Source organism: Gnatocerus cornutus, chromosome 6, assembly GCF_029298725.1.
Source record: "Gnatocerus cornutus isolate USDA-ARS CGAHR chromosome 6, icGnaCorn1.1, whole genome shotgun sequence".
Lineage (NCBI taxonomy): Eukaryota > Metazoa > Arthropoda > Insecta > Coleoptera > Tenebrionidae > Gnatocerus > Gnatocerus cornutus.
Genome location: NC_142238.1, coordinates 16739354 through 16759178, shown reverse-complemented (window position 1 = coordinate 16759178; position 19825 = coordinate 16739354). Strand labels below are relative to the sequence as shown.

The window sequence follows — 19825 nt, the reverse complement described above, 5'->3', positions numbered from 1 at the left end:
GGGGACGGAGATTAATGTCTTACATTCAACTCGTATTCTTGCCCCGGCTCGAATCCCTTCTGCGCGTACACCATTCCTGTCGTATTGTCTATTTTGAATTTAGATTTGCCTTTGCCGGATTTTATGGTGTAGTGGACTTCTCCGTTGGCGCCTTCGTCGCGGTCGAAAGCGAGAACCTGGAGAAAGGGGGGAAGTTTTAAAGGGTTGCAAGAGGTTTTGTGTGAGGGGAGAGGGCGATAAAGACAACTTTTTGACGAGGAAATGTGAAAACTGGATTATTATAGTGTGTTTTAGAGGGGGGATTTAGACGCAAACCAAGGATGAAAATTGCCTTTATCGAAATCGCATTAGAAGGAAAAGTTAAAAAATACAGCCACCGCGAGACCAACTCATCGATTTCCCGTTCAAACTTAATTAATTACACTGCATAACGGGATCAAACTTTTTTCCTTGGATAAAATGTGGAAAAATGGTGGCAGTTTTGCCCTTTCGGCCCACAATTTTTGTTTTTGTGAAAATTTTCTTTTGCCTCTTTATTGACTGCCAAAGTAAAAAATATCACATAAATTTTAGTATTTTTTACTTTGAGACTGAGGTAAAAATTTTGTTTTTTTTTTTTAAACCTGTAAACTCTGGTAATTTTGGCTCTATGACAATGAAATTTGGGGCACTTACTATCCTTGGCTCTATTATTGAGTGTCCCAAATTTCAAAAACTTTGGGCATAAGTGACAGATTTTAGAAAGTTTCACTTGAGACTTCAGCAAAAATTTTTTTTCAAAGTCTGTAATTCTGGTATTTTTGGCTCTATGACAATGAAATTTGGAGAACTTACTATTCTTGACTTTATTATTGAGAGTAGCAAATTGCAATTTTTTCGGGCGTAAGTGACAAATTTTAGAAGTTTTCACTTTGAAACTGAAGCAAAAAGTTCGAACTTTTTTTCAAGCATGCAATTCTGGTAATTTTGGCTCTATGGCAATGAAATTTGGCGAACTTACTACTATCTTAGACTTTATTATTGAGTGTGCCAAAATTCAAAAATTTCGGGTATAAGTGACCTATTTTAGAAATGTTCACTTTTAGACTTTCTGGTAACTTTGGCTCTATGGCAATGAAATTTGGGAAACTTACTATTTTTGACTCCATGATTGAGTCTCCTAAATGACAAAAATTTTGGGCATGAGTGACAGATTTTAGAAATTTTCACTTTGGGACTGCAGCAAAAATTTTGAACTTTTTTTTTATAGCCTTTAATTCTGGCAATTTCGGCTCTATGGCAATGACATTTTGTGAAATCACTATTCTTAACCTTATTCGTGAGTGTCCCAAATTTCAAAGATTTTGGGCATAAGTGACAAATTTTAAAAATTTTCACTTTGGGACTACAGCAAAAAATTTGAACTATTTGCTTCAAGCATGTTATTCTGGTAATTTTGGCTCTATGGCAATGGAATTTGGCGAACTTACTATTCTTGGGTTTATTATTGAGTGTGCCAAATTATAAAAATTTTGGGCAAAAGTGACAGATTTTAGAAATTTTCACTTTCATACTGCAGCAAAAATTTTAAACTTTTTTTTTTGAAAGCCTGTAATTGTCTGTATGGAAATGAAATTTGGGGAGCTTACTATTCTTGGCTTTGTTATTAAATGTTTTGGGCATAAGTGACAGATTTTAGAAATTTTCACTTCGAGTCTTCAGCAAAAATTTTGGCGAGCTTATTACCATTTGTTTTTGCAGACAACTAATACCACATTCGAGCAATTAAAAGTAAAATTTTACAAGAACCAAAAGCTCAGAGTCCCGTAAAATCTCTACAATCTGAGAATAAAAAATCTTCCCTAAAAACTTTGATGAAACTATTCAGTGGACAAAATCTTTGTTCTGCAGTGTAATTAAAGCAAGTCAAGCTCGTGCCTCGCAACGAAATCGGCTGCATTGATCACTTTTTCCTCCGAGTCCAGTTCGTTCCACTCATGGGTGCACTTTACATGCTGCACTGATGACCATCGATCATGCATTAAATGATGCAATGAGTGAAGTTATTTCCGTTAAAAAGTTGTCACACTTCATGCAATTCTAGTTAGTTTTTCACTTGATGATCCCGCTTACCCGGAAAACCGTCTCGAGCCCTGCAAGATCTGCAGGACCATGAGAATCCCACGTATCATCGTCGGTAGCGGCGTCGGCGCCGTCGAAATCGTCTGGGCTGTCATTCTGGATCGTTAAGAGAATTTTAATGACGACTCAACAAGTTGGAGCTGTCGTATTTTCACCCAATGTGACCGCTTAAAACTGATCGCGGGGGATGTGGGATGTAGACAGCGGACATTTAAGATTGGTGAGCAAAAACATTGAAACAGACAACGAGGAAACTTGCATATGTCATGTGCAATGCACGGCTTACAAGTGGATAATTCGTTATCTACGTAGCAGTGACATTAACATCTAGTTGAGAGTAGAATATGCCATGTAACGTGAGATAAAATACAAATCATGTGGAAACAAATCGAAATGGAAACGCGACTCTGTATGTACATGGCGGAGAATTCCAAACAATGTTAACACTAACAACTTCTGAAAAACATTCTTCGATAGCACAACCATGAATCTCTTAAATGGATTAATTTTACTCGACTGTACAAACGGGGAAACGCACCTGAAAGACAGGTTGATTGAAATCGGCGCTTGCAGGTATTTGAACGTTGTAAGAGATCTGCTCGAATTCGGGGGCGTTGTCGTTGATATCCTTGATCTTGACGATGACGTACGTCGTGGATGACAGCTCTGGAGTGCCATTATCGCTTATCAGAACCTGAAACAACGTACTCTAAATTAGACGAGCTTAAAACCCATTCACGCCCGCTACCAGAATTTTTTTTTCATAAAGTTTACATATGAGGTTTAGTTTAGATACCTAAGTGATCCTACATAAAAATCTTGAAAAAAAATGTTTGTCTTCTATTTTTTCTAAGCTGTCCTATACAGGCTGTAATAGAAATAAGTAACATTAAATAAAACTGGTGGTGGATCTCGATAAAACAAACCATTTTTTTTAACAAAATTAAATACGGTGAAGTGACAAATGCACTGAAAACCGAGGTTTTTTTTTTGCTGAAAACCGTAGTAAACAGTAGTTTATGGTAAAAAATAAAACATGCAAAAAATGCAATTCTAAAGTACTTAAAAAAAATGTAAACTTGCTGTCCTACATACATATAGGACACTAGGCGGTAATGGGTTAAGTAGTTTTTGCAGACCGCTGCTTTAATTATTAATCGAGTAATTTTCACAAATCGGATAAGTAGCTCGAGCTTTTTCATTACCTCTCATGTCAACGAAAGCTCTCGAACCTCACGTTACATTCAGGTTTTCCCCAGAAATTGCTTCTACAAAAATTCCCAAAAAATCGTAATCTTGTAAAGTGGTCTGTTTAATCGCACTTTTTGTCTGATTGCTCTTCCCCGTGATTGGAAACGTGCATCGTCGCGATGTGGCTCAATAATTCCAATTATTTAAATTATCCATCCGAAGCTACAACTTTGTACAATGCAAACTAATCTATCTCTATAATGGGGTGTTATAAAAAGTCGATATACAGGCAATGTTAAAACCAAATATTTAACAATGTCCGTTCAGACGAATGATTTGTATTAACTATTACAGAAAATGGAACAATAAATACACCGTTTTGTTGGAACAAATCAATCTGTAATGAAATTCAATCACTGACTGCTTTTAATCAAACTAAACAGTTATTAATGTCGGCAAATGTTATGTGGGAATCATCAATTTCAAATGTATCGAAAAAGTTGAGCTTGTTGTATTTCATTAAACTCATAATTAAAATCTTCTCAAATTGAAAATAGACATTTATAAAACTAGAGGGAGAAGTAGTTGATTTTTCCTTCTTTCAGTACCGATGGTATAAAACACATTTTTCCCAGTATTTCATACAAGATTTTCTAACTAAAAGGTCGAAGCTCGAATTTATTTTTGAAACCACTGGCAACAGAGCCAACGGATTGGTTTTTGTTAGATCGGGAAAAAGGCGTTGCTCAATTATGTTGTAACTTATGAATTCATTTATAATAATTAGTTTCGTTTCCATTTTTGGAGACGTTTCATTCGGGCGTGTGTGCTAGAAGGTAGGTGCTAGATAATATTCATTTAAACATTTTATGGAGTTTTTGATTCAAAGACGAATTTTTGAAGAAAGAAGAAGAAATTTTCCCTTAAATTTTGGTAGTTCTAGTGCTACAACTATGAAATTTGAGAAAATTACTGGTTTTTAAATCGTTTAATAACTCTGCCAAATTGCAACACTGAAAATCGAAAGCCACAATTTTAGAAATTTTTACTTTCAAGACAAAATATGAGAAATCCTTCCTGAAAATTCGTAATTTTGGTAATTTCAGCCTCGCGATGGGATGTTTTCTCGTTCAGAGTGGTACTGCAAGTACTGTTGCCTTAGCAAACAAAATGATAAATTCCCCCAAAACTCTCTAGAAACTCGTGTTAAACGCGATCACAAACCATCAATTCCGTTCGAATTATTATTGTAGAATTTTCTTTGTTGTTTACTGTGTTCGCCACATTTAGCTCACTCAACACCAAAATATTATTCCTTGTATTTGTTAAATAAAGACTAACAAAGCCGCCTCCGCCCAACTTTTTCATTTCAATTAACTTTTGTATCTGTTCCGGGAGCGTCTGTAAACAGCCTGCAACTGCTGAGGGCTTCAAATAACCGGAATCTTTCTTATACCTTAAATTCGAATTTCGTCGAGATTAATGTGCTGTGTTGGCATGTGATTAACTTCAAAGCGAAAAGAGATGTTGAAAAGGTTGCGCTGTTAATATTCTTCGATTAATAATAATTGCACAATCGAGCTGTCATTTTATTGGAACGTGTGTTTGGGTTTTTCATTCAGTTTCCATTAGCTAAGGATTTGGAATAGAGCCGTTTAGCAGGGCACGATCTGTACTGTCCATTAATCAGTTTTACTTTGCGCTGTTTTATTGACAGATCTATTTTTGCGTTGTGTAATAGGCGTTCATGTGCAACAAAGGAAGCGCTTCCGGTGCATTTAAAAACCGGATTTATTCGTTGCGACGCAAAATTCCAAAATGCTATAATTAGATATGATTAGAATTCTGTCCAGGATCAAAGGACGAAATTCTCCGTCCTGTATGAAATTTCCGCTTCTGAATATCTAGAACTATGCTACGATTGGTTATATAATTTTCCGATATCTGTTCGCACAAAGGAAGAGACTCGAATAATCTGGATTAAGTAACATGTTTACTCGCTAAGCAATAATTGAAGTGACATTTACCAATGTCTATGGTAATCAGACAACCTTCGCATTGATTACAATGGCGTAAGCCGACAAGATGGCATTAAGTCATTGTTGCAGATTACATGCTCCGGCTGCCACTTTCCAAAATCACATTAACTTATTGAGCACAAAGTCCAATTGAACTGCGATAATTACCAAGCAAATGCGAGGAAATTTCCAATCAAAAAAGTATCAATTCCTTTTAGACAGAAATAACATTTTTATTAACTCTAAAATGAATATCAACAGTCGAGGGAATTGGGTAATGCTTTTACTCTTGAACAGTAAATGATTATTGATATTTGTACGAATAAAATTGAGAGGTTTTATTGGAAAATTAAAAATTCCCAACCCCCCCAGAGGTTGTTATTCAACAATTTTGTTTTCACAAGATTGATGCTTTTTCAATTTTATTGTCGGCGCCGAAATTAACGAATCAACTCGTTTTAACATTCTCTGATTTATGTACAAAGTTCTTCAAGTTTGTCTCAAAACGCGAATATTTGCTGATGGTTAAATGACATGCACAGCCGCTGGAAATTCAGTTTTTGTTTGTACGTATTTCTAGGATTTTTTTCGGTTTTATTACGTGAAATTGTGATGTTTTGTTACGATGAAACATGAAATAAATGAATTATCGCGGAGCTTCAGAGCTAGTTTACTGCGATGTAAATATTTTTGTTTTTACATAATTACTCGCAAAAGGTGGAAAACATTTTTTTAGAGTAAACAATAGGACTATGTTGTTTGGTCATTTTCATCTGTCAATTTTATGATTTAGATAAATTTAATTAATTCATAGATCCACTCCCTTTCTACATAAAAAATGGAGAATGTGAGTAAACCCAAAAATAGCTATTTGTGTACCAAGGCCAAAAAGTGTGTCTTTTTCCATTCCATTTTTAATTTAAGTCGCCTAAAAAAGAATTATTTTTAGACTTTGACTGTCTGTCTACTAAAATTTTTTGAGCAACAAGGAGGGATTTTAGAAACTTTCATTTTTAAGACGAAGCACTAAGGCTATGAAATTTGTAGACATTGTTATTTTGCACTTGTTTATTCTCTGTCCTAAATCCCAAATTTTTTGCGCAACAGGGACCGATTCTAGAAATTTTCAATTTCAAGACAGCCAACAATTTTTAATATTTTCCATTCAGAGGTGTAATTTTAGTAATTTTGACGCTAGGGCAATGAAATTTTGAGAAATTACTATTCTCGACTTGTTTATTATCGGTTCCCAACCTCAAACATTGTGCGCCACAGGGACGGATTTTAGAAAATTTTATCGTTCAAGACGAGCCAACAATTTTTATTATTTTCCATTCAGAAGTATAATTTTGATGTTAGGGTAATGAAATTTGGAGATATTACTATTTTGGACTTGTTTATTCTGTATCCCAAATCCCAATTTTTTTGGGCAACAGAGACGGATATTAGAAATGTTTAATTTCAAGACGAGCCAAGAATTTTCGATATTTTCCATTCAGAGTTATAATTTTGGCAATTTTGAGGCTCCAGCCATGAAATTTTGAGAAATTACTATCTTTGTTTTGTTTATTGTCGGTTTCAAACCCCAAACTTTTTGCGCTGCAGGGACGATTTTAGAATATTTTATGTTCGAAACAAGTCAACAATTTTCAATATTTCCCATTCAGAGATGTAATTTTGGTAATTTTGAAGCTGACGCAATGAAATTTAGAGAGATTACTATTTTAAACTTGTTGATTCTCTGTTCCAAATTCCACACTTTTTGCGCTGCAGGGACGGATATTAGAAATTTTTATTTTCAAAACGAGCCAACAGTTTTCAATATTTGCCATTCAGACGTATAATTTTAGTAATTTTGATCCTAGGGCAATGAAATTTGGAGACATTACTATTTTTGACTTGTTTATTCTCTGCTACCAATATTAAACTTTTTGCGTGACAGGGACGGCTTTTAGAAATTTTTATTTTTAAGACTTGGCCAACAATTTTCAAATTTTTCAGTCAGACGTATAATTTTAATAATGTTGAGGCTAGGGCATTGAAATTAGGAGAGATGACTATTTTAGACTGGTTGATTCTCTGTTCCGAATCCCAAACTTTTTGCGCAACAAAAACGGATTTTAGAAATTTGTATTTTCAAGACCAGCCAACAATTTTCAATATTTCCCATTCTGATGTATAATTTTGGTAATTTTGATCATAGGGCAACGAAATTTAGAGAAATTACTATTTTTGATTTGTTGACTGTCAACCCCAAATTCCAAATTTCTGGAACACCAGGAACGGATTTTAGAAATCATTCATTCATTTATTGGCTTGGATTATCTTTATCAAATTGGTTTTTGCAGCAAAAAACTCACCCGAACAACGAACTCGATCGCAACTTTGTATTTATTGGGCAGACCTCTAAACCTGCTATTTGAGTTTTTAGACTTTTCTTATATTTCTCAGGTTTTCTTTAATTGTCTAAAATTCGTTTGAATTAGTGTCTAAATCGTCTAGATTTTCTTAACTTTTTTTTGTATTTCGTCTAATTCTCTAAACACGTTTTAGATTCTTTTGGGATTTTCTTCGTTTTTTTTTAATTTCCTGAAATTCTGTTTGTTTTTGCACCTCGAAAAAATTGAAAATTTGCCAATTTGTGGCTTCTTTTAGTGCCTCATAATTTTCCGATTTCGCATTTTTGCCCCTTACGTTGGTACTAGTGAATTACGGCCATATTTTTAGTCCGTTTTCCACATGTTTTGAGCAGTTTCAAACAAAACAGGTGAAAATAAGCGTAACATGAGTCTGAATAAACAACTTCCTGATAAGATCTTGAGGTAAATTATCCCATAAAAGAGTGTGAAGGGAGTAATTAAGTAAAAAGAAAGTATATCGTTCTCTAAAATCGTTAAGATATCAATCAACGCTCTTCCCGTTAAGCACCTTTGTATAAATTGGGCAATAAAATATACAAAAGCCGGCGGTTTACGTGACTCAACTAATTAAACACATAAACAAAATAAAACAACATCCTCGGCGAGAAGACAATTTACTACTCACCTCTAAAATGTGCTCGTCTAACGTTTCTCTGTCTAGCTTCCTCGAAGTCGTAGTGATAAGTCCTGGAATAATAGGAATAATTAAAGAACGTCCCGATTCTCTTAAAAGTACATTAAAACTATTTTGACGATTATTACATTAAATCCGCGCGAAATTGAATCTTGTTAAACACGGCCCGTTGCATTTAATTCTCTCGTTAATTAAAAATAGAATGAAACTGTTTTCGTGTTGTCAAACTAATGTTTGACGAATCAAATTTGGGAGTTTAATTAATCCGCGCACAAACCGAGCATTCTTACTAAGTAGATCAGACTTTTTTCAACATCAAAGATAAATGCTCCATTAATTCCTAAATAATAACAAAGGAGATTAAATTTTCTGTCTCGGATTGTTGCGAAAGCTCTCGAAATAATTTCGCCGAGAAAAAGAAGTATTTGCGGTAAACCCGAGGATTTGACGACGTTCAACTTCGACAAGTTAAAAACTCATTTTCGACAACAATCGTAATGAAATCCCAAGAAATAGTTGAAATTTATGGTCGCCAGCAACGCCGCGACGCTGCTGCATATAAAATTCAAACGGTATTATAAATTCGGTTAGCGTCTCGACGGAATGTCACTCCAATATAAATATTGAACGCGGCCTGTTCTGTAATAAGACTTCATTAGTTATCCCGCAGGTTAGCTGATAAGTAGTTCATTGAAATTAAACGTAACTATCCCGTTTTCAGCGTCTATCCCATTTCGCACATCGCTAAATCCTCCAAGATGGAAATCGCGATAGTGAAAGCGAATCCGATGTTTGTCTTACATGTTGCGTTCCAAAATCTGATGTGTAATTTGTTATCGGATTGTGCAGTACCAACACTAATTAAAGAGCTTTGTGCTACCTACTACCGCTGAATGGGAGAGTTAAGTTTCGAGGTTTGGGAAGGTGTTGTTAATCCCGAAAATTACGTACAAGAAAATTATCATTAACAGACTGAAAGGGTGAAAAACGTAGATTAGAATCATTCTTAAATTACTGAATGTACTCGGTTCAAACAAATGGAGAACATCTATTTCCGAGACGTTTTACCCAAGAGACACGAATGTATAATTAAGACTTTATGTAATAAGCTGTGAAGTTGGCGTTTCATCTGTCAGAATGGGGACGATAAGCAGGAGCGGGTTTAAACGAAAGGCCCAAAGAATTTTAACGTGACAATCTAAGGAAAATCGAAAGAAAGTCTAGATGAAATCTAAAGAAATCAACCAGAACTTGAAAATCTAGAGAAAATTTAAAGTCTAGGAAATTTAAACAAAATTCATGGAAAATCTAAAGGAGAATTGGACTAAATCTTTAATTTATTCAGACGATCTAGAGAAATTGAGAGGATCTAAAGTAAATTCAAAACAAGTTAGAGACTTTAATGACGATCTAAAAAATCTAAAATAATCTATGGAAAATATTATAAATCTAATTAGAAAAAGGAATTTAAGGAAATTTTGGAATATCCGAAAAAAAATAAATAACAATTTAGCATTTTCAGAGTAAGCGAAAATTTTTAAAAATTCTTCGATACGACATTAGCATCCAATTTAAAGAGATCCAATTTTTTCTCGTGCGCCTATTATGACGTAATTTTCTAAGAAATTAATAATTACTAAGAAGTAATTTTCAATCTTCGATGTCTCAGTTGTCTTAGTACAAACTTAAATTATTGCTGCTCATTTTACGCAGAATTTCACGTGGAATCTAAAACATATTCGTTGTTTAACCTCGGTCCACAAATAACAAAGGTAGAACCATTTGAAATTTCGGATAGTAAATTTTTGTTTCGATACTTTAAAGCTATGACTGACAGATAGAAAGAAAAATTGGGTTTTCACTATTGTTTTTCTAGCGCTTGTTTTACATAAGAATCCGCCCTCAACTCGAATTTGAAAATTAATAAAAACTAGTTTTTAGGACCAAAGGTGGCTTGATTTTATTTTTTTTTCGATTTCTTTTCACCATCGTTTTCCTCGCCTTCGAGTTGATAAGAAGCATAATTTACATATCTCGAATTTGAAGTTTCGAAGAAATAGGAAAAAATAGGTTTTTCACTCTAATTTGGTCGATATCTTGCTTATTTATTATTATTTATTAATTATATTATTTATTATTATATTTACAATTAGTGCTCATTTGACGCAGAATTTCAAGCAGAATCCAAAACCGAACGACATTTTCACTTACGCCAAAAAATAACCGAATTAAAAGCGTTTAAAATTTGCTGATACTGAATTTTTAGTTCCGAGATGTTTAGAGCTCGATATCTCCGGAACTAAGACAGAGCGAAAGATGGGGTTTTTAGCAACTTGTGCTTTTTTCATAAGAATCTGCCCTAATTTTTTCGAAAAAATTATGTCTTTATGACATTGGATTTAATATCAAACTTTTAGAACCAAAAAAACAAATTTTAGATAAGAGATACCAAAAACAACAAATTTTCGACTTTTGAGGGTGGATTCTAAAGTAAAATGATCCAAGAAAAACGATGGTAAAAACCGTTTTTCAAAATTTTTCGTAGTTTCGGAGATATTGAGTTTTGAGAATTTTCCAACTCAAAATCCAATATCTTACGCCCGGTCGAATCTAAAAACTCCAACTTTCGACTTTTGAAAAATCTAAGAATAGTTTCTTAGCTAAAAAATCGCGAGAAAAACGAAAAACGCGATAGATTTCTAAAACGGTTTCTTTATATTTGTGTTAATTCCGGAAATATCGAGCAAAATCGTTTCCGGAGCGCCAAAATTTTGGCCCTTTGGCGACAACCCAAAATTTCAAACGGCTCTAACAGTTATTTGTCTATAGACGAGAAAAATGATGATAAAATTACAAAATTTTTATTATTTATTTTTCTTAAAAATGTTAGATAAACTCTTCACTCTACTACCGAATTATTTACCATCAAACATTTCCACCACTCAATTTGCGTTCGAAACCATATTGTGTTTCAATAAATGCAAAATCTCCATCAGAGCAGCGACGCAAAATCGATTCTTAAGTTCCAAACGAATAATTTAAACAAGAATTCCGTCTCGCTGCTTTCTTGCTTATTTTTAGTTTTCCATACTTGCACAGATTTTTGAAAAAATTCCATGAAAAATTGCAGTTTGTAGTAGAAATAAAAGATGCTTTTACTACTTTTATTGTTGTGACAGCTACAATAAGGTAGAGAAAAATGAATTTCCTACGCACGGCACAAAGAAAATAAATTATAACTTTAGCGAAAGACAAGTAGCCATTAGGAGAATGTAGTTTCAAGTAGAATATTCGATGCTATTTATGTCAAAGCAAAATGGAGAAGTCAATACCACAAAGCGCACATTATAAACACCTTCTGTTATTTATTCATGTTTGATTGAACTATTTACTAAATGAAATTTTCTTTCGGTTCCTCAACTTCAATGTTATCTTGAATCAGTTAATAATTAAGATCCACCCAGTAGTATTAGAGCACGGCGGCGTTTCTTAAAATAACCCAAACAGCCTTCGAGGAAATAATTTACTTCCAATAAATATTAAATGCGGTGCATTCGATAATAAAATCTTTCAACGATATTATTTACCTGCGTAGAAGCGACAAGACAAAGCGATAAGTGTCAGCATCAATTGTGGGCGAACTAATACGAGTTCAGTGAAAAGCACAAAAAGCGGCGTAGATCGCGAGAAAAGTTAACAAAAGAAGAAAACCCTAAAAAGTAACTTGTTTGGTGGTGTCAGAAGCAGCCAACACAACAAGCTTTAGCAAAGTTTTCTTTTATAGATCCTAACTCCTCAACATCGAACTAAGTTACACTTTGTCCTTATTTTATTACAGAACTTCCGGATAATTACCGTGAAAAATCGCCGGATTTTCATACTCCCTTTCGATAGTCCGAAAATAGTGTAATGACCCCACTTTTCAAGCATTTATGGTAATCATCAGATCGCGTGGGTGATCGTTTCTTCAAACTCTGCAGTTTTATCGCACGATCGAAAAACGATTGTAATTAAGATTCGGTAATTAACTGTGAAGATCAAGATTGAGGCGATCGATTTCTCATTTTCGCTCCAAGATGTGCCAATTTTTTCCGGCAAAAAACACGAATCCTACCAGGTGGAGAGGAAATCTACAATGTAATAATAGTTTTATTGTACCCCGGCTTGTAATGAAATCTAGGACTAGCCGGGAAAAAAGAATAAAGCAGTTTTAGTGCCGGCGAAATTAAGCTAGGAATATAATTTTCCAAATATGCGCGTTAATTTCGCACCTTCTAGGCGCATCCACCATTTTTCACTTCTTAGGAAAGTCGCTACGATCTCGAATTTGAATTAGATGAGTACAAATAGACGCAAATCGCATCTCAATGTGTCTAATAGTTTTCGAAATATTTAGATTTATAAACTAGGAAAAATTAGGAAAAATGAAAATCAACTATCCGAAATTTTGATCAGCTATAACTCAGTTATTAGTTGTCGGATCTGAATTTCAATCCTAGATTTAGAATCTGCGGAAAATTCTGCGGACACTAATGTTTAATAACTCAAGTTTACTCTAAAAATTAGCGAAATATCGACATCAGAAGTTTGGCATAGTTTTAGTCATGAATTTTCCAAATATGCGCGTGAAGGTCGCAATGAAATTACACCTTCCTAATTACCCGGCGCATCCACCATTCTTCGCGGCTTAGAAAAGTTGCCACAATCTCGAATTTGCATTAGATGCGCTACAAATAAAATGAGTGAGCACTGAGGCAAATTTCAAAATATAAAAACGCTTTCAATTTTTGATTGGGTGTTGTCGAAGTTGCGGGAGTTCTTCGAATTGTTGATATCGGTGGATTTATGCATCAGGGAATCACATGTGGGATGAAAAGAGTTACAGGAACAAGTTGGTATTTGTAATGTTGGCGACATATTGACGTATGAACTATCACGAGAATCGGAAATAATTAAATGCTAGAACGGTGGCACCTGATCAATATCGTGACTTTTTGCTCCAGAGGTCAAACTAGACGTTTAAATTAGCACGAAAAACACAATAAAATTTAATTAAATCTCCAAAATTCCGGATAATTGAAATAACACATTTCCACATTTTCAACAAAGTTGCGATGGAAACTTTCATTACTGAGCAGTGATTGAATTTAAATTTCAATAAAAAATTTATGATTAGTTTTACTGAGTGACGGATATGCAAATCGATGGCTCTATTCAGTTGTAAGGTTCGTTCTCAATAAAAATTAATGGCTCTTGAAATTTTAATAAGATAATTGTGATTTCGACACCTGGTCCTTACTGAACACTCTGATCTCCAATTTTCAGCCGTAATCCCCAAAACGGAGCTTTTAACACTTTGTACGAATATTTAAACCGTGAAATCTGTTGGGTAATTTCGCTTTGAGATGTACATTTGACTTTTGCTAACTCAAAAGTTCAACTTTGCTAAATTGGGGGTTTTAGATAGGTTCTGCGTTATCAAGGGCGGGCTTGGGGACTAGAGAAAGGACTCGCAAAGGCTGCCGTTTTTTCACCAAGTTTTAATTACAAACAATATAAACAAAATTTAAGAGAAAAAAAAATTAAAAATGCAATGAAAAAATGCAAAGAACCCAACTTGAAAACACATTTAAAGAAAACCTAGAAGCTCGAAGAAGAATCTATAATGAAAACAGAAAAATAATCTACAAGAAAAAAATATAAAGAAAATTCTTCTATTTGAAATTTTAATCCGCCATAACTCGTTTATTTATTGTCGTACGTGGATTTGCGCAAAATTCTGCATAAAATGAGTTGTAATAACTCTCAATTTTACTCCTTAAAAAAGAGAGAAATCGACCTCAGAACTTTGCCATAGTTTTAGTAATTAATTTTTCCGAAAACTCAAGCCGAGATTTGGAAACTGCGGGGAATTCTGCGTATACTCTGATGTATAATAACTCGATTTTACTCCAAAAAATAAGCGAGATATGGATATCAGAAGTTTGGCATAGGTTCAGTCATGAATGTTCGCGAAAAATTGCAACTTTCGACTTTTGGAAATTCTAAGAACGGTTTCTTAGCTAAAAAATCGCGACAAAACCATTTTTTTTTCGATTTGTCGTAGTTTCCGATATATTGAGCTCAGATTGCTTCAGTCGAAAGGATCTATGAACAATTCAAAAAGGAAGAAAATGCTCAAAATTCCTGCTCTAGAAACTATTATTTTCTTTATGTATTATGTATTTTCCGTAGATTTTTATGTCATCTTCGAACTATAAATTTTCTTCGTGTTTTCTCTGTAGATTTTTGTTAAACTACTCATAAAATTGTCTTGATTTCCTTTATTTAGTCTAAATATTCTTCCCGATTAAATTCTCAGCTTGACAGCCCCTTAATAGATTGATGCTTAACGCCCCTTTATAAAATGATAGCGCATCTCGAGCATTTTCATATCGAACGGAAATATGCGCCTATAACATGTTTATCGGCTATAATAATGATACAAAATATAATAATCCCTCTCGGAAAATTCCTATGATAAAACACCCTCGATAACGTAACAGGTCGGAAATTAAGATAAATGAGAGCTTAAAAACAAGTCTGTCAGAGTAATTGGATTCCGCTCGCGAAAAATAAAAGCGGTCCAAGAGTCTAAATGCAACTAGAACCCCTGGGAGGTATGAATTGATAATGTACGAGTTTAACTGACCCATTAATAGTGAATTAAAGCTGACTATTGCTAATGGGTTTAGTTCAGTGATACTCCCAAAACGCAGAACAAGTAATTATTCGGACAAACCGAGCGGAATTTACGGGGAAAAGTGCACTGGTGTATTATTTGACACGGTGATATTAAGTGTTTGTTTTTTCGACGAGAGAAGGAAATCCTTTGGAATTGGCTGAAGCCGGGATATACTCAAATTTCCATCTAGTTTTGTAAACAGAACACTGACACGTAAACAACAAAACAAAAAGACGTCTCATCTTGTAGTTTTATAACTTGTAACGATTCAATTTTCGAGGATAATCGATGAGAGCGCCGGCAACTCTATTAAGTCGAGAAAATAGTGAAGAAAAATCGGTCGAGTTTTTTGAAACTAAGGTGACTTTGTGGAGGAGACGGATAGGTTACAACGACTGAGTTTTTCACACTGCTGTGCACATTTCACTGCCAGAAGAATATTTCAGACTTTGTATTCCCGCTCAAAGAGACTATTTATTTTCAGACGATACTTTGAAGTATCAGTTTTCGTACGAGACAACTCATCTGAAAACACTCGTTTTAAATTAATTAAGTCTTGTTTACAAAATAACGACTTTCATGGACGAACATATCAATTTTCGAATTGTTGAGTGTTGCCAGACCGCAATTTATTCAATTAGAAATCCGTAAGTAGGCGCTAATGATAATTCAAATTTAAAAAGCACGTTGTGAGCGCGTAACGGCTCTTTAATAGCAGCTCTCTGGATTTTAATTATCTCACCATTGGTATTACTGCAACGGTACATTAAAATTGCATGCAGTAATAATAACAATCATCCCTCTTTTGTGAAACTTGTACAGCCGTCAATCAAAAAACATGCGATATCGTGAGGAATGCATCGATTTTAGATACGAAGAATTTCAATTTTCAACAGCTGCGTCTTAATTACACCGAATTTTATTCTACCTTCGACGTTTGATTTTGTGCGCTGCTATATTGCAGTTTCATTATATTTGCCCGTTTATCATAAAGTTGCGAGATTCTGACTTGCGAGTAATCGGAGCTTACAAATGTAATTCTTAAACGACTTCGCTGCGCAATTAGTTCCACGGCGCTTTTAACGCGATATTCAAAGAGAAACTTTTCAAAAACGGTGAATTTACCTTACCGAAATGCGCCTTTTTATTTTCAGAGGTTTTTCCTTTCAATTATTGCATCTAGTCGTAAATCAAGTACTAAATCAGAGATCAGATTGTCGGGTTTAGTGGACCTTAAATAAGCCTGAACATGACGTGTTTTATGGCGCTGATCGGGCTAGAGAAATCAAAGTTTTACATAACGTGCAGAGGCGGATTAAGGGCGGTTGAGGGCCTCGATGCATGAGGAAGTTTCCGATATTCTTTATTAACATACGTAGTTTTAGTGCTACAGCTATAAAATCTAGAGAAGTTACTATTTTTTAGTCGTGTATTGACTCCACCAAATTGCAACATTGTATATAAAAAGACACGCATCTTAGAAACTTTTATTTTCAAGGTGAAGTCGAAATATGAAAAATCCTCTTTTAAAATTCGTAATTTTGGTAATTTTAGTGCTACAGCTATGAAATTTGGGGAAATTACTAGTTTTTAATCGTTCGTTAACTCTGTAAAATTTCAACATTGTAGATCAAAAGACACAAATTTTAGAAATTTTTATTTTCAAGGTGAAGCCGAAATGTGAAAAATCCTCTTTTAAAATTCGTAATTTTGGTAATTTTAGTGCTACAGCTATGAAATTTCGGGAATTTACTAGTTTTTAATCCTTTATTAACTCTGTAAAATTTCAACATTGTAGATCAAAAGACACAAATTTTAGAAATTTTTATTTTCAAAGCAAAGCTGAAATATAAGATAGCTTCCCTTAAAATTCGGAATTTTGTTAATTTAAGTGTCACAGCTATAAAATTTGGGGAAATTACTAGTTTTCGATCGTTTATTAACTCTGCAAAATTGCAACATTGCAGATCAAAAGACACAAATTTTAGAAATTTTTATTTTCAAGGTGAAGCCGAAATATGAGAAATCCTCTTTTAAAATTCGTAATTTTGGTAATTTTAGTGCTACAGCTATGAAATTTGGGGAAATTACTAGTTTTTAATCGTTTATTAACTCTGCAAAATTTCAACATTGTAGATCAAAAGACACAAATGTTAGAAATTTTTATTTTCAAGGTGAAGCCGAAATATGAGAAATCCTCTTTTAAAATTCGTAATTTTGGTAATTTTAGTGCTACAGCTATGAAATTTGAGGAAATTACTAATTTTTAATCGTTTATTAACTCTGTAAAATTTCAACATTGTAGATCAAAAGACACAAATTTTAGAAATTTTTATTTTCAAAGCAAAGCTGAAATATAAGATAGCTTCCCTTAAAATTCGGAATTTTGTTAATTTTAGTGTCACAGCTACAAAATTTGGGGAAATTACTAGTTTTCGATCCTTTATTAACTCTGCAAAATTGCAACATTGCAGATTAAAAGACACAAATTTTAGAAATTTTTATTTTCAAGGTGAAGCCGAAATATGAGAAATCCTCTTTTAAAATTCGTAATATTGGTAATTTTAGTACTACAGCTATGAAATTTGGGGAAATTACTAGTTTTTAATCGTTTATTAACTCTGCAAAATTTCAACATTGTAGATCAAAAGACACAAATGTTAGAAATTTTTATTTTCAAGGTGAAGCCGAAATATGAGAAATCCTCTTTTAAAATTCGTAATTTTGGTAATTTTAGTACTACAGCTATGAAATTTGGGGAAATTACTAGTTTTTAATCGTTCATTAACTCTGCAAAATTGCAACATTGTAGAACAAAAGACACAAATTTTAGAAATTTTTATTTTCAAGGTGAAGCCGAAATATGAGAAATCCTCTTTTAAAATTCGTAATTTTGGTAATTTTAGTGCTACAGCTATGAAATTTGAGGAAATTACTAATTTTTAATCGTTTATTAACTCTGTAAAATTTCAACATTGTAGATCAAAAGACACAAATTTTAGAAATTTTTATTTTCAAAGCAAAGCTGAAATATAAGATAGCTTCCCTTAAAATTCGGAATTTTGTTAATTTTAGTGTCACAGCTACAAAATTTGGGGAAATTACTAGTTTTCGATCCTTTATTAACTCTGCAAAATTGCAACATTGCAGATTAAAAGACACAAATTTTAGAAATTTTTATTTTCAAGGTGAAGCCGAAATATGAGAAATCCTCTTTTAAAATTCGTAATATTGGTAATTTTAGTACTACAGCTATGAAATTTGGGGAAATTACTAGTTTTTAATCGTTTATTAACTCTGCAAAATTTCAACATTGTAGATCAAAAGACACAAATGTTAGAAATTTTTATTTTCAAGGTGAAGCCGAAATATGAGAAATCCTCTTTTAAAATTCGTAATTTTGGTAATTTTAGTACTACAGCTATGAAATTTGGGGAAATTACTAGTTTTTAATCGTTTATTAACTCTGCAAAATTTCAACATTGTAGATCAAAAGACACAAATGTTAGAAATTTTTATTTTCAAGGTGAAGCCGAAATATGAGAAATCCTCTTTTAAAATTCGTAATTTTGGTAATTTTAGTGCTACAGCTATGAAATTTGCGGAAATTACTAGTCTTTAATCGTTCGTTAACTCTGTAAAATTTCAACATTGTAGATCAAAAGACACAAATTTTAGAAATTTTTATTTTCAAAGCAAAGCTGAAATATAAGATAGCTTCCCTTAAAATTCGGAATTTTGTTAATTTTAGTGTCACAGCTATAAAATTTGGGGAAATTACTAGTTTTCGATCGTTTATTAACTCTGCAAAATTGCAACATTGCAGATCAAAAGACACAAATTTTAGAAATTGTTATTTTCAAGGTGAAGCCGAAATATGAGAAATCCTCTTTTAAAATTCGTAATTTTGGTAATTTTAGTGCTACAGCTATGAAATTTGGGGAAATTACTAGTTTTTAATCGTTTATTAACTCTGCAAAATTTCAACATTGTAGATCAAAAGACACAAATTTTAGAAATTTTTATTTTCAAAGCAAAGCTGAAATATAAGATAGCTCTCCTTAAAATTCGGAATTTTGTTAATTTTAGTGTCACAGCTATAAAATTTGGGAAAAGTACTAGTTTTCGATCGTTTATTAACTCTGAAAAATTGCAACATTGCAGATCGAAAGACACAAATTTTAGAAATTTTTATTTTCAAGGTGAAGCCGAAATATGAGAAATCCTCTTTTAAAATTCGTAATTTTGGTAATTTTAGTGCTACAGCGATGAAATTTGGGGAAATTACTAGTTTTTAATCGTTTATTAACTCTGCAAAATTTCAATATTGTAGATCAAAAGACACAAATGTTAGAAATTTTTATTTTCAAGGTGAAGCCGAAATATGAGAAATCCTCTTTTAAAATTCGTAATATTGGTAATTTTAGTACTACAGCTATGAAATTTGGGGAAATTACTAGTTTTTAATCGTTTATTAACTCTGCAAAATTTCAACATTGTAGATCAAAAGACACAAATGTTAGAAATTTTTATTTTCAAGGTGAAGCCGAAATTTGAGAAATCCTCTTTTAAAATTCGTAATATTGGTAATTTTAGTACTACAGCTATGAAATTTGGGGAAATTACTAATTTTTAATCGTTTATTAACTCTGTAAAATTTCAACATTGTAGATCAAAAGACACAAATTTTAGAAATTTTTATTTTCAAAGCAAAGCT

General features: G+C 33.2%; 1 protein-coding gene across 7 annotated transcripts in view; it reads right to left on the bottom strand.

Annotated features, from left to right (window-relative positions):
- Positions 1–19825, bottom strand: part of kug (FAT atypical cadherin kugelei) — a 273159-nt gene that overhangs the window by 27736 nt on the left and 225598 nt on the right. For 5 of the 7 annotated variants that reach the window (XM_088039913.1, XM_088039914.1, XM_088039917.1 and 2 more), the window contains exons 6-9: positions 8376–8437; positions 2660–2815; positions 2113–2217; positions 24–176 (exon numbers count right to left, since the gene is read on the bottom strand). In XM_088039913.1, coding sequence (XP_087896039.1) covers positions 24–176; positions 2113–2217; positions 2660–2815; positions 8376–8437 — 476 coding nt within the window. The remainder of the gene's footprint in view (positions 1–23; positions 177–2112; positions 2218–2659; positions 2816–8375; positions 8438–19825) is intronic. The other 2 variants (XM_088039916.1, XM_088039919.1) reach the window with 1 other exon arrangement.